We start from the raw sequence: 12,595 nt of genomic DNA, 5'->3' as shown, positions 1-12,595 counted from the left end.
TCTGCCACCCACCAGCCCCGGATTGGGGAGTAGCCGCTGGGCCCCCTGTGCCTCAGTGTCCTTGTCTGTACACAGACTGTTTGTGGGCGCCACCTCAGATGGTGGCAAGGAGTTAAGTCGATACAAAGCGCTTACAACAGTGCTCTGCACTTATTCATTCAGCGCCTACCGTGTGCCAGGAACTGTGCATACAGAACAGGGACAAAATAGGCAGAAATCCCTGCCCTCGCGGAGTTTCTTTCTATTTGGAGTGAGGGCAGGGGGCACACCATGGACACTCTATAAGGTTAATCACCCCTAATTAGGTCAGACAATTGCCAACAGCCGCACACCATCCCGTTGCATTTGGGGGTGTTCTTCCCGTTGGCCTTTGACTGTGGGGTGATACCTCACCACTGTCTCGTTCTACCAGCCAGCAGCGGTCCGTACACAAGACGTACTGCCAAAAGCCCTGAGGTCCCCCCAAGTCGGTGCTCTGTCCCACCTGCCTGTCAGAGGGAGGGCCTGTGTTTTGCATCAGCAGGGGACTGGGTCAGAGTTTCGTCAATCAGCAGTTGTGTAAGGCTTTGCTATGGCTGGGCCAGGGGCCGGAGGCCTCCAGCACTCATTAACAGCTATCTGTTCAATGATTATCTCCCTGGGGGTTATTGTGGTGAGTCGGTCCAAAGCATAAGTGACCGTGGCCGTGATCCAAAGACCAGCCCTTGACGTCAGAGATGAGCCTCCTTGGGTGTGGCTGAGGGGCTGGCCCTCTGTCCTTCATGGAATTTAAAGCCAGGAAGTTCTGCCCCCAAACACCAGACAGGGCCTTCCCACTGGGAACGCACACTCACCCGCGGGAAGAGCCTTGAAAGAGACCTTTGGGTCCCTGATCTGGATCGTCCAAAGAGAAGAAAGGTAGGTAGAGCTGTTCGTTTATGTCTCTCACAAACTGCAATGCTAACAGGAACTGGCTTTCTTTTCTCCTCCCAGCCCCGACTGTCTGGCGAGGTGCAACCCGGACAAGGCGCGTGGAGTTGGGGGGCCTCCGTGGTGGTTTTTGTTCAGGAAGCCTGTGCTTTTTCTATGGCAGGAAACTTGGCGCCCGTGCCCCTCAGCCCCGCCCCGCAGAGATGCCTCCCCAGCTCTCAGGTGGTCTCAGCTACTCAGCCAGAGTTGTCCAGGGCACCCTGGACAGCCTGCCCCAGGCCGTGAGAGAGTTCGTGGAGAGCAACGCCAAGCTGTGCTGGCCCGACCAGATCCACATCTGCGACGGCTCCGAGGATGAGAACAGGCAGCTGCTGGGCCGCATGGAGGAGGAGGGTGTGATCAAGAGGCTGAGGAAGTATGACAACTGGTGAGCACAGCCTCGTCGGGCCCTTCCGCACCGCCCAGGGTGCAGGTGGGGAAGTGGTGGAGGAGGGCCTTGGGCAGGGCCGGGCTGGGGCTGTGTGGTTTGCAGACTCTTGAAAAGCTTAGGAAAAGAGCCAGAACCACAGAAACTTAATTTGATGACGTTTGCAGAGCAGCCCAAGTCGTCAAAGAGGGGGCGCATGCGAACGCTGTCTGCAAACTAGGTCCCCGATCCAAAGGAAGGTCGGACAGTCCCTGTCCTAACAGCCTAGCTCCTGGTCTGGTGTGTGTCTCCCTGACTGTGTCCCCGGCGGCACGGCTGTGTCCACATTGATGGAGCCTCGCTAGCGCGCCGGGCACCGGCCAGGTGTGGGAAGAAAGTGATGATGAATAACTGGTCCCTTCGTGAATGGCGCGGGGCTGAGGGCGTCCAGGGCGCAGGTGCCGTGCAGAGAAGCAACCCTTCCTCTCCAGTCCTCACCTGTGTAGTTTTGCTTTTTGCAGCTGGTTGGCTCTCACTGACCCCAGGGACGTGGCCAGAATTGAAAGCAAGACGGTCATCATTACTCAAGAGCAAAGAGATACGGTGCCCATCCCCAAAACCGGCCTCAGCCAGCTGGGTCGCTGGATGTCCGAGGAGGATTTTGAGAAAGCGTTCAATGCCCGATTTCCAGGGTGCATGAAAGGTGAGTGAAACGTTTATTTGAGCAAAATGTCAGCGAACCTTTTCTTATTGCATCTGCCCTAATGTTACTCGTCATAGAACCTTTTCTTATTGCGTCTGCCCTAATGTTACTCGTCATAGAAACTCCCCCGGCCCCAGAGAGCCTTACATTCCACATGTGAACTTGGCCGCGTATTGAAAATGTACGTCTCAGTTCTTGTTTTATGGACTGTCTTATACGACCAGGAAAACGCTTTCTACACATGTGGACTTAAGATAGCTTGGTGGAACCCAACTGCACATTTATGAAAACTCTTTGATTTTGGAGTTCTGGCCACTTTTCAGTGGACTCTGCTAACTCGGGGGCACTGGTGGCAAGCAAGGCGTGATGTTGTCAGAGGGGGAATCTTGAGAAGGGTCCACCGAGGGAAACAGTGGTGGTTGTTTGTGAGTCCGGGGTCATTTCTCACCGCTTCCCACCCACCGGCCCCGCAGGTCGCACCATGTACGTCATCCCATTCAGCATGGGGCCCCTGGGCTCGCCTCTGTCCAGGATCGGCGTTGAGCTGACAGATTCGCCCTACGTGGTGGCCAGCATGCGCATCATGACGCGAATGGGCGCGCCCGTCCTGGAAGCGCTGGGGGACGGGGAGTTTGTCAAATGCCTCCATTCCGTGGGGTGCCCTTTGCCTTTACAAAGTAAGCATATTGTTTCAAAATCAAAAGCTAGAACTGAAAAAAAACAAACAGCAAAAAGCAAGCTTCGCCTTAAACCCAGGCGGGGGCGGTGCACACTGATGTGGGCGTGTCCTCCCGTGCAGAGCCTTTGGTTAACAACTGGGCCTGCAACCCGGAGATGACACTCATCGCCCACCTGCCCGACCGCCGAGAAATCATCTCCTTCGGGAGTGGGTACGGCGGGAACTCGCTCCTTGGGAAGAAGTGCTTTGCTCTCAGGATGGCCAGCCGGCTGGCCAAGGAGGAGGGGTGGCTGGCAGAGCACATGCTGGTAAGAAGCAGGAAATTCTAAATGCGCGCTGTAGAGGGTCGGGCAGAAGAGGGGAAGTGGCGAACCCCTACCGCTTTAGAGTTCCGACCCTGCTCCAAGGACAGGTCTAGAAATTCCATCAGTAACGATGATGGAGACACCCTCCCAGACTAAAGCGTGCACCTCTGGGGCAGAAAGGAACGAAGTGCTTAAGGAGAAATCTTGCCTCCGACAGATTCTGGGCATAACCAACCCCAAGGGCCAGAAGAAGTACTTCGCTGCTGCCTTTCCCAGCGCCTGCGGGAAGACCAACCTGGCCATGATGAACCCCACCCTCCCAGGGTGGAAAGTAGAGTGTGTGGGGGATGACATCGCCTGGATGAAATTTGACCAACAAGGTGACTCTTTTAGGCCCAAGTGTTGATGATAATAATTGAAGCTAAGTGAAGTTTTGGCTTTCAGAACGTACCAAATTCTCTTAAATCCACAGCGTTTGGATTTTTAATTCAGTTATTTCAGTTCTTGCAAAAGCTCAGACAGATGTATTCCATCAGCATTCTTTAATCTCATATCAAATCTGGATTGAAATGGGACCCTATATTGCTGTTTGTTTGTATAATAAATTGATTAAAATAGCTTGCTGGGGGACTTCCCTGGCGGTCCAATGGTTAAGACTTCACCTTCCAGTGCAAGGGGTACAGGTTCGATCCCTGGTTGGAGAGCTAAGATCCCACATGCCTTCGGGCCAAAAACCCAAAATATAAAATAGAAGCAATATTGTAACAAATTCAATAAAGACTAAAAAAAAAATAGCTTGGTGGGAAACTGGTGAGGAAGAAAGAATCAGAGTTGACTGGTAATGCTGGGATGAGAAAAGAGAAATAGATTCTAGGCAGGAGGATAAAAATAAAAGACTTGAGAATTTGGTACAGTAATTAGCCTGGCGAGATATGAGAATATATGTTATGTTTGCTTGGTATTTACTTCTACTACCTGGTTTAAAACTTTCCAGGTAACTTGCGGGCCATCAACCCAGAGAACGGGTTTTTTGGTGTCGCTCCTGGAACCTCTGTGAAGACAAACCCCAATGCCATCAAGACCATCCAGAAGAACACCATCTTCACCAACGTGGCCGAGACCAGCGATGGGGGCGTTTACTGGGAAGGCATTGACCAGCCACTGGCCCCGGGCATCAAGCTCATTTCCTGGAAGGGCAAGGAGTGGGACCCCAAGGATGGTAAGCGCCCCCCGCCCCCCCCCGGGAGGCCCGGGGCCCCAGCCCACGGGCGTGTGTGTCGGGTCAGACGCTCAGGGCCTCTCCTCTCTTGCTGCTGTAGGGGAGCCTTGCGCCCACCCCAACTCGCGGTTCTGCACCCCTGCCAGCCAGTGCCCCATCATTGACCCTGACTGGGAGTCTCCGGACGGCGTGCCCATCGAGGCCATCATCTTCGGGGGGCGCCGACCTGTTGGTGAGGCTCCCCTGCATTCGGGCTGGGGACCAGAGGACGTGGCGCACTCTCCCCTTTGCCGTGACCTTGTCGGAGGGTGTCAGGGATGCAGAGCTTCCTTTCCCAAACAGCAGGGTAATGAGCAAGCCCCAGGCTAGAACGTACTTTCTGGCCACCTTGGTCCTGTGATGCCGCCCCCAGATTGACTTCGGCTGCGTGGCCTCCTGCCATAACTTGACGTGGCGGCATCTGCCCTTAGCTCTGGGGATGCAGAATTAGCTCAGTTAGAAAGACGACACACAGCTGTGTCTTTCCATCTGTGAGATGGCATCGCCAGCCGAGGGGTCTGGGTGTCAAGGCCAGTAAAGAACGTTTCTTTCTCCTGCTAAAGGTGTCCCTCTGGTCTATGAGGCTCTCAGCTGGCAGCATGGCGTGTTTGTGGGTGCGGCCATGAGATCGGAGGCCACGGCAGCGGCAGAACACAAGGGTGAGTCCGGCCAGAATCTGGAGCTGCCGAGAAGGGAGATGGACTGCTCTGTCTCTGTGGCTCTCTGTCTCTGTCTCTGTGTCTCTGTGTCTCTGTGCCTCTTTGCCTCTGTGTCTCTCTCTCTCTCTGTGCCTCTCTGTCTCTGCATGTCTGTCTTTGTCTCTCTCTGGCTCTGTTTCTCTATCTCTGTCTCTGTGTCTCTCTCTCTGTGTTCCCTCTCTGTCTCTGTCTCCCTGTGTCTCTCTCTGTGTAGAGAGGTAGAGGAAGCCAAGTGGCGGTGTCAACAGTAAACGTGCCAACAGCGTCCTCTGAGGCATCATTTACCAACAGAGCCCCTCTGTTAACAGGCAAAGTCATCATGCACGACCCCTTCGCCATGCGGCCCTTCTTCGGCTACAACTTCGGCCAGTACCTGGCGCACTGGCTCAGCATGGCCCAGCGCCCCGAGGCCAAGCTGCCCAAGATCTTCCACGTCAACTGGTTCCGGAAGGACAAGGCCGGCAGGTTCCTCTGGCCGGGCTTCGGCGAGAACTCCAGGGTGCTGGAGTGGATGTTCAACCGCGTTGGCGGGGAAGGGGGCGCCAAGCTCACGCCCATCGGCTACATCCCGGACGAGGACGCCCTGGACCTTCGGGGCCTGGGGGACGTCAGCGTGAAGGAGCTCTTCCACATCTCCAAGGAGTTCTGGGAGGAGGAGGTGGAAGACATCCAGAAGTACCTGGAGGGGCAGGTGAACGCCGACCTCCCCCACGAGATCGAGAGCGAGGTCCTGGCCCTGAAGCAAAGAATCAGCCAGATGTAGTCACACCCCAGACCTCACCTGGTCCTCCGCCTCCAATCCGTACAGTGCAAGCGAGAGAGCGAGAGAGCGAGAGAGAGAGAGAGAGAGAGAGAGAGAGAGAGAGAGAGGGAGGGATGGGGCTTCCTGAGTTCTCACTGCTTGCAGCACCGCAATGACCGCACCCAGAGGCCGATCGAAAGACACCCCTTAATTTTTCTGATAAGACCACAGCAGAGTAAGGCTAGTCACTAATGAGGCTGTGGAGGGAAATCTCGGCAGCTCCGGAGTCCACTATGCGATGCACCTTTGTTCAGCTTAGGGACCTCAGGCTCAGAGTCTTTTTTGTTCCTTCTCTTCCGCTGTATCAGTTAGCCGGAATGCACACAAGAAGATACTTGAGCTGTATATATGTGTACGTGTGTGTGTGTGTCTGTGTACTGTTGTCTAAAGCACATTTAATAACTCTGGAAAAATCTTGGGCAAGATTACCTACTAGTAGTTGCTAGAAAGCGATGTTGCTTTGTTATCAATGTGTGTGTTTAAATTATTTTTATATACCGTAGTTCCTTACCTCTACATGATTTCAACGTTTTCCCTTAACACTTCTTGGAACAAGAATCACAAAATAAACTTTTATAGAAAAGGTGAATTTGTTTGCTGTGTTTTTCTTATTTGAACCACCACAAACAGGGAACTCTGATGACGCCCTTTGTGATGGAATCCCCTGCAAAGAATCCCCTAACCCCTGACGGAGGGGTTAGGTGGGGTTGGAGGGGGCAGGACAGAGCCAGGTGGGGAGGTGTGAGCAGAGAGAATGCTACCCAGAGGTGACACGGTGCCACGCTTTGGATTTTCTGAGTTAACCACTGGTTAGTGCCTAGAAGCCACTAGTTAGTGTCCTTGAACAATTCCACAAACCTTTCAAGGGTGGATCCTGTGTAACTGGAACGGGAATGTTTAAAATGTGCTTTTTGACAAAACCTTGGGTCTCGGCTTTCCACAAGAATTCTATCGTGGCTAACTTCACAGGTTTTTGTCAATCAATACTTCTTTTGAGCAATGCTTTTCTCCACCGTCATCCATAGGGGAAGAGAGTAGAGAGAAAAAGGTCCTTCAGAAGAAACAGCAAAAGGGCTCTCCAGGCGTTGACGGAGCGCCTTCTGTATACAGAGTGTCGTGCCACTGGTGGGCTCACAATGGGCTGCCTCAAGCCCTCCGCTGGTCCCTCTGTTCCAGATGTTCGTTTATCAGGTCCTCCGGGCAACCCGAACGAACCACACACTGGACGGGGCCTCGCATTCTGTGGACGCACAGGGCCTTCTCTGGTTGCCGTTCTCCTTTCTGGGCCGGCTCTCCTGCTCAGCACACCCCAGCCGTGCGTGTTCTCAGGGGGGTCAGGACGCCTTGGCTTTGCTCGCTGCCACAGCTCACAGACTCGCCGGTTCCCCAAAAGTCCTCTGTGCCTCGCAGGCACCATGTGGAAGGTCAAGCTGAGACCCCCCTATTTGATAGGTGGGGAAACCGAGGTCAGACGGGTCCGTCGGGGAGCCAGAGTTTCCTTCTCCTTTAAGGCGTTGAGAGCCACCGGGGCTCTGCCCGCAAAGTGTCAAGTTTTGATAGCAAAACCACTGATGGGAAAAACCATTTAACTCAATTAAACGCTATCTGCTGTATTAATTTAAATCAGTGGCTTTCAGACCTGTTTTTCCTTTTCGCTGCAGAACACTTGCTTGACATGTACTCTGACTCAGAAACCCAGCAGCGAAGGGAGACACGACAGGAGGCTGGGTGGGTGTCGGGACCCGGGCCCCCTGGCTTCCTTTCTTTCACCCCCTGAGGCAGTTCCTTGGACCCCTGAGAGGCACTTCCAGGATATAGCGTGGGCACCATTTTTAAAATGCATGCTCCCGGCCCCGGCTTCCTGTTCCAGGCCCTCGGTAGGCTTCATCCCTTTTCGAGTAAAGCCAGCCATCTCAGAATTCCCTGTGCACAGCATCACTCACCCAGCCAGCAGACTCTTATATGACCATGTTGCCACCTGGCCCAGGAAGCCTGGAGGACAGCCTGGAGGAGGTGCCTTAAACAGAGTAAGAGTTTTCAGGGAACCAAAAGGACTCAGCACTCACCATTGGCGCCTAAGTCAGTTTCCGAAAACAGTGCCCACTGTGTTCCACCTCGAGGTCCTAGTTTCTGTGCTGGGCCCTGTGGCCACAATCATCAGGACGCTATGACCTTGATGGCTGACATTATAGTGTTCTGCCTGAGCCCGAGCCAGGCGGGAAGGCAGGTAAGGCCAAGGCCGTGTGCAGGTGGTCAGGCTGAGACCCTGAGAGTGGCCCATTGGTCAGGTGGGATGGGAGTGAGAATGAAAACTCAGCCCCCCAGGTCCAGGTCAGCCCTCCCCACAGTACACACGAGTCCAAATCAACACAGGGACTGACGTTCTCTACTGGAATCCAGTGTAGGAGCTGCCCCCTGACCTCCATGGGTTCCCGGAGCCCTGCTGGGGTCTGGGTTAAAGACCAGAACACAGTAGGTACATAGCACATATTGAACCAGGACAACAGACCTGTCCCTATGTTCACCCGAGGTTCTGGGGGAGAATCCAGGGTAGCAGGGCAGGTGAGGGGGCGGGGCCGGGGGCTCTGGGAGTCGGGAATTGCAGGGCCCTGTCCCCTTCCTCCCTCTCTGCTTTGGCCCAGCCTAACCCAGAGTCCCCAGTCTGCCCCTGCTCTCGCCCCCCCGGGTGCCACACAGCACGTTCCTTCCCGGGCTTTAAGGCCACAGGCGGGGGCCCTGGAGGCTCCTGGACCTGCTCCCCTGCCAGAGCGGTGACCTCACCTCTTCTTTGTCCTCACTGCCAGCAGTTGCAGCAACAAGGGACCGGGTTCCATCATCTATGGGAAAGGGCGGGCTGCCTCATCCCTCCCTCCTGCACTCCTTCCTTTCCTCAGGGGTAGTAAATACTGGTGACCTTGGACACATCCCAGCTCTGCCTTTGGCCAGCAGCGTTACCTGACATGACACCCTGATCGATGCCGTGACACAATAAGACCTCTGCTGGAGTCCAAGGAGTATAAAGCGAAATAGCCCAACTCAGCATAGGTGCTGGGGCCCAGAGGGTCTGGGTGTGAGTCCCACGCTACCTCTTCACAGCAGTGTGGCTTCAGGTGACCGCACAAAACTCTGAACCTTAGTTTCCTCAGCTGTAAAATGGCCTCCACTCCAATCAGGGCTGACATTCGATACGGTGGGGTTGGAGGTGAGGAGCTGAAATCACCCCACACAGGCTGATGGGGAGCTGCTGCCCCAGCGCGCTGACTGCCCCTGGCCCACCCACCCCCAGTCTTCCCTCAGGACCCCCAGACCTCCGCACACAGCTGAGGGGCTCCCAAATCTGGGCTCAGGATCCCCTCTGGGTGGTCATTGCTCCCACTGGCTTTTCAACATTTTGAACATCACCCCTGTCCTAGCCCCGCCTCAATGCTTTGACGCCACACAAATCCCCCAACTCAGAACTTTGCTGCAAACCGTGGAGCTTGGCCGGTGGAGAGGAAACCCTCTAACTGAGGAAACCCTGAGTCCTCTGACCTCCCTGCAATGGACTGAGATCAAGCTTCCTCCGGGGGAAAACCGGGGCCCTGAGATGGAGGCAAGTTTCGGAGGGAGTGATATTAAAAATGGGACTTTTTCCTGCTTTTCTGAAGCTTTCCTTGAGTCTTTCTTGCACAGAAAGCTGAACAGAGTGGGACCCTTGGGAGATGCTCCACGCGGGCTCTTGTTAAGTATCACCTCCCGGGACCACAGCATGGGTGACAAGGACAGTGACGCAGGCAGGGTGGCTGTGGTTCTGATTATTACAGAGCTGCTCCCACGCACGATGTTCTCTCTACCATCTGCCCCCCCCTCCTCCCCAGAGCCCAGAGGTTTCTTTGATGACACAGAGCCGGGATTCAGGGCTGCTACGGAGGAATGACAGACGTCACTGGTCCACAGTCACATCCGGGGCGGGGCCCAGAACGCACGTCTGGCTGACATCTGCCACATCTTTGCACTGATGCTTGCTCCTGGGGGCTTGCTTGTCTGCCACCTGCTCGGCGCCGGGAGGCCCCCTGGTAGTGCGGTCTGCAAATGTGTGAATGCACACCAGACACGCCAGCCCCAAAGGCAGACCCTTTCTCCAGGCGAAGACATTTTCAGCAAAATATGCTGTGAATATTTGCTCAGCCCAGGAAAATGACTTTAACTGCATAATTAAACTCGATGTAGATGCTGCTTCCGGACGGAATGACTGGGGAGAAGTTGAGACCACAGCTGTCCCTCTGCGTTTGCTGAATACAGGGAGGCACTGCTTGTTTGCAGAGACTTTGCCCTGGTCCCTGTCTTTCCTCCGAGAGATGAGGGTGTTGAGAAAAGTCAGGGAGGATGGAGGAAGGGGCTTGGTGGCTGCTGGAGAGAGGAGGGAGAGGAAAATTCCCCAAATCAGAGAACCAACAGCAAAGGGACCCCGCCTCTCAGACGGGGTTTGCGCTGTGTGTTCCAAACGTTCTAAGGCACATCCCACCTTCCCCGGGTAACTGGTCACTTGAGAAAACGATCAGTACACTGAAATGGGGGAAACGCACTAGATTGAATGAAGAAGAAAAGGTTGCATCTCAATCATTAATTAAACGCAGCATTCCTCACTAAGGTGACCACATAAATACAACCCTAAGTGGAAGAAGCTAGCCACAGAAGACACATGCATTGCGTGGTCCCAGTGATATGAAATGTCCGGAGTAGGCAAATCCACAGAGATAGAAAGTACATTTGTGGTTTCTGGGGGTCAGGGGTCAGAGGCCTTGGGGAGAGATTGCTAACGGGTGCAGAGTTTCTGATGAAAATGTTCTGAAATTAGATTGTGGTGAAGGTTGAACAATCCTGTGAATGTATTCAAAGCCACTAAATTGTGTATCGTAAGTGGGTGAATTTTATGGCATGTGAATTAAAGCTCCATAGAGTGATGTGAAAAAAAGAATAAATACAATAAAAACAAGAGTCTGTCTTAACTTGCGTTAGAAACCGGTTGTCTGCCAAAGGCTCTGAGTCGGAGGGCTGCGTTCACCTTGTCAAAAAGGGAGATGAGGGGTAGAGGGAGGCGGCAGGGGCAGAGGCAGCTCACTGGGACGCTCTCCCGGAGAGTATCAGGAAGACTCAGGGAAAATGGCAAAGGGACGGACTTGTTCATTATGGGGTTCAATGCCATTTAATGCCCACCTGTGACCCTCTTCCAATGATCCTGAGCGCTGTAAAAAGCATCTCTGCCCCTGGCAGAGGAGGAACAGGCCAGAAGCCTGCAGGAGTCATGGAGACCAGCGGGTGGCAGAGCTGAGACCTCAGAGTCCAGGTGTCGAGGGGCCTTCAGCAGAGGGAAAAATCCCAGCGTCAGGAGTCCATGGGCCCCAACCCAGCTCTGACGGTAGGTCAGGAAATTTGCACAGCGGAAGAGAGGGCTCATGTCACCTCACAGGGGAGGGTCGAGACGCAGGCGCCCGGGACCCAGAGCCTCCAGCCCTGGCAGGAGGGCCCTCTCCCCTCCCTGGGAGCAGAAGCCTGTGGAATGGACTCCAGGTCAGGAAACGAGGCTCCTGGGCAGCCAGGCGGCAGCTTTCTCCCCGAGCCTCGGTTTCCCCAGCCTTGCCCCCGGGAAGTCTCTCCCCCTCCAACCTGCCCTGATGTCAGAGCCGGAGGCCTTTTTGACGGGACCCTTAGAACTGGGATTGAGTGAGTCCAGGCCCAGGTGTGGGGAGAGGGACAAGGTGGAGAGCGCGGCTTCATGGACAGGAAGGCACGCTCTACCCACGGACAGCTCTCCTGGGCTCGTGCAGCATGCCCGCAATCCCACCCCTGGGCGCCCCCCGCTCCCTGTCTCTCCCGCTGCCCCTCACATATGGCTCAATTCTTCCAGTGCCAGGACCCAGGGAAGACAGGGGAGAACAGGAGGTTCAGACTCAAGGGCGCACCCCCAGTCCCCCGGCCCCTCCATCCGGGCTCAAAGCCTGGCTGCCCCTCAGGCCACAGAGGAGAGACAGAAACTGACATCCTGCTGCTGGTTTTGTCTTCAGGGCACGAAGCTTAGACGGCGGGGTATTCAGCCCTTAGCATCTGCTGGGGAGGGAGGGGACACGCTCTGTGGCCCAGGGGCAGTTCCGGGACCATATCAGCCGCAGGAGAGCCAGCATCTGGAAGACCTTGGCTGTCCCTTAAGTGCCAGACCCTGGAGGCTTCAAGGCTACTTTTCGGATCTGGGTGAGGACAGCTCCCTGTGCCCAGTGGGGACCCCCGGCTCGTGGTGAAATTCTCTGCCAGGGCTGAGGCTCTTATATGTGGGGGAGTGGGCACCCCAGGAGACTGGTTTGGCCCAGTTGGGGCATCCTGGACTGAGCAGAGCCCCTGGAGTTGCCATTATCCCCCTGTCCCATGGTCCCCCCCCCCCGCCAGATAATACAACACTCTGCCCTCCAAGGTCGACTCCGGTCTGGCCTCAGTGGGCACGGGGGCTTCAGCTGTCTGAAGCCTGGGCGAGGGCTTCGTCACCATGAAGAGCAGAGACCAGAGAGCCGGAGGCCCGGGGGATTCATGTGGCAACTGCCCCCGTTACGTAAAGCGGAGCTCAGAGCCCGTAGCCGATGGGAGATGACAGTTACATTTGGAATTAACTGGGATCATCAGATTGCTTCCTCTCGACCCAGGGAAATTAAACAGAGAGTTGGAGGGAGCTGTGGGCTGGAGAGGTAGGGGCCCAGCCAAGCATGCCAGGCTAGCTGCTTCTTTTTATTTTTTTCAACAGGCTGCAAGCAAAAGGGGACAAGAGGACACTGCCTGCGGCAAAGTCAGCCTGGGAGAGAGAAGGAGC

General features: G+C 55.1%; 1 protein-coding gene across 2 annotated transcripts; it reads left to right on the top strand.

Moving 5' to 3' along the window:
• The first annotated feature begins 406 nt into the window (after nt 1-406).
• PCK1 (phosphoenolpyruvate carboxykinase 1) lies at nt 407-6,345 on the top strand. 2 transcript variants are annotated; one of them, XM_060123918.1, is made up of 10 exons: nt 409-897; nt 1,073-1,336; nt 1,837-2,018; nt 2,492-2,695; nt 2,818-3,005; nt 3,220-3,382; nt 3,997-4,221; nt 4,322-4,453; nt 4,824-4,919; nt 5,267-6,345. In XM_060123918.1, exons 2-10 carry the CDS (start codon nt 1,113-1,115, stop codon nt 5,719-5,721), a joined length of 1,869 nt encoding a protein of 622 aa, XP_059979901.1. In that variant the 5' UTR covers nt 409-897; nt 1,073-1,112; the 3' UTR covers nt 5,722-6,345. The 2 variants fall into 2 exon arrangements, with proteins under 2 accessions (XP_059979902.1, XP_059979901.1); XM_060123919.1 differs by lacking the exon at nt 4,322-4,453 and having other exon boundaries at nt 407-897.
• The last annotated feature ends 6,250 nt before the right edge of the window (nt 6,346-12,595 follow it).

This window comes from Lagenorhynchus albirostris, chromosome 15, assembly GCF_949774975.1.
Source record: "Lagenorhynchus albirostris chromosome 15, mLagAlb1.1, whole genome shotgun sequence".
Lineage (NCBI taxonomy): Eukaryota > Metazoa > Chordata > Mammalia > Artiodactyla > Delphinidae > Lagenorhynchus > Lagenorhynchus albirostris.
Note: the sequence above shows the minus strand (reverse complement) of the source record. Positions and strands in the feature narration are given on the sequence as shown.

Excerpts from the sequence above, each read along its gene's own strand:
- PCK1 (XM_060123918.1), top strand. The coding sequence starts at position 1,113 with ATGCCTCCCCAGCTCTCAGGTGGTCTCAGCTACTCAGCCAGAGTTGTC. Across the intron at positions 2,019-2,491 it reads ATTTCCAGGGTGCATGAAAG|GTCGCACCATGTACGTCATC; the intron begins GTGAGTGAAACG and ends CCGGCCCCGCAG. Across the intron at positions 4,222-4,321 it reads GGAGTGGGACCCCAAGGATG|GGGAGCCTTGCGCCCACCCC; the intron begins GTAAGCGCCCCC and ends TTGCTGCTGTAG.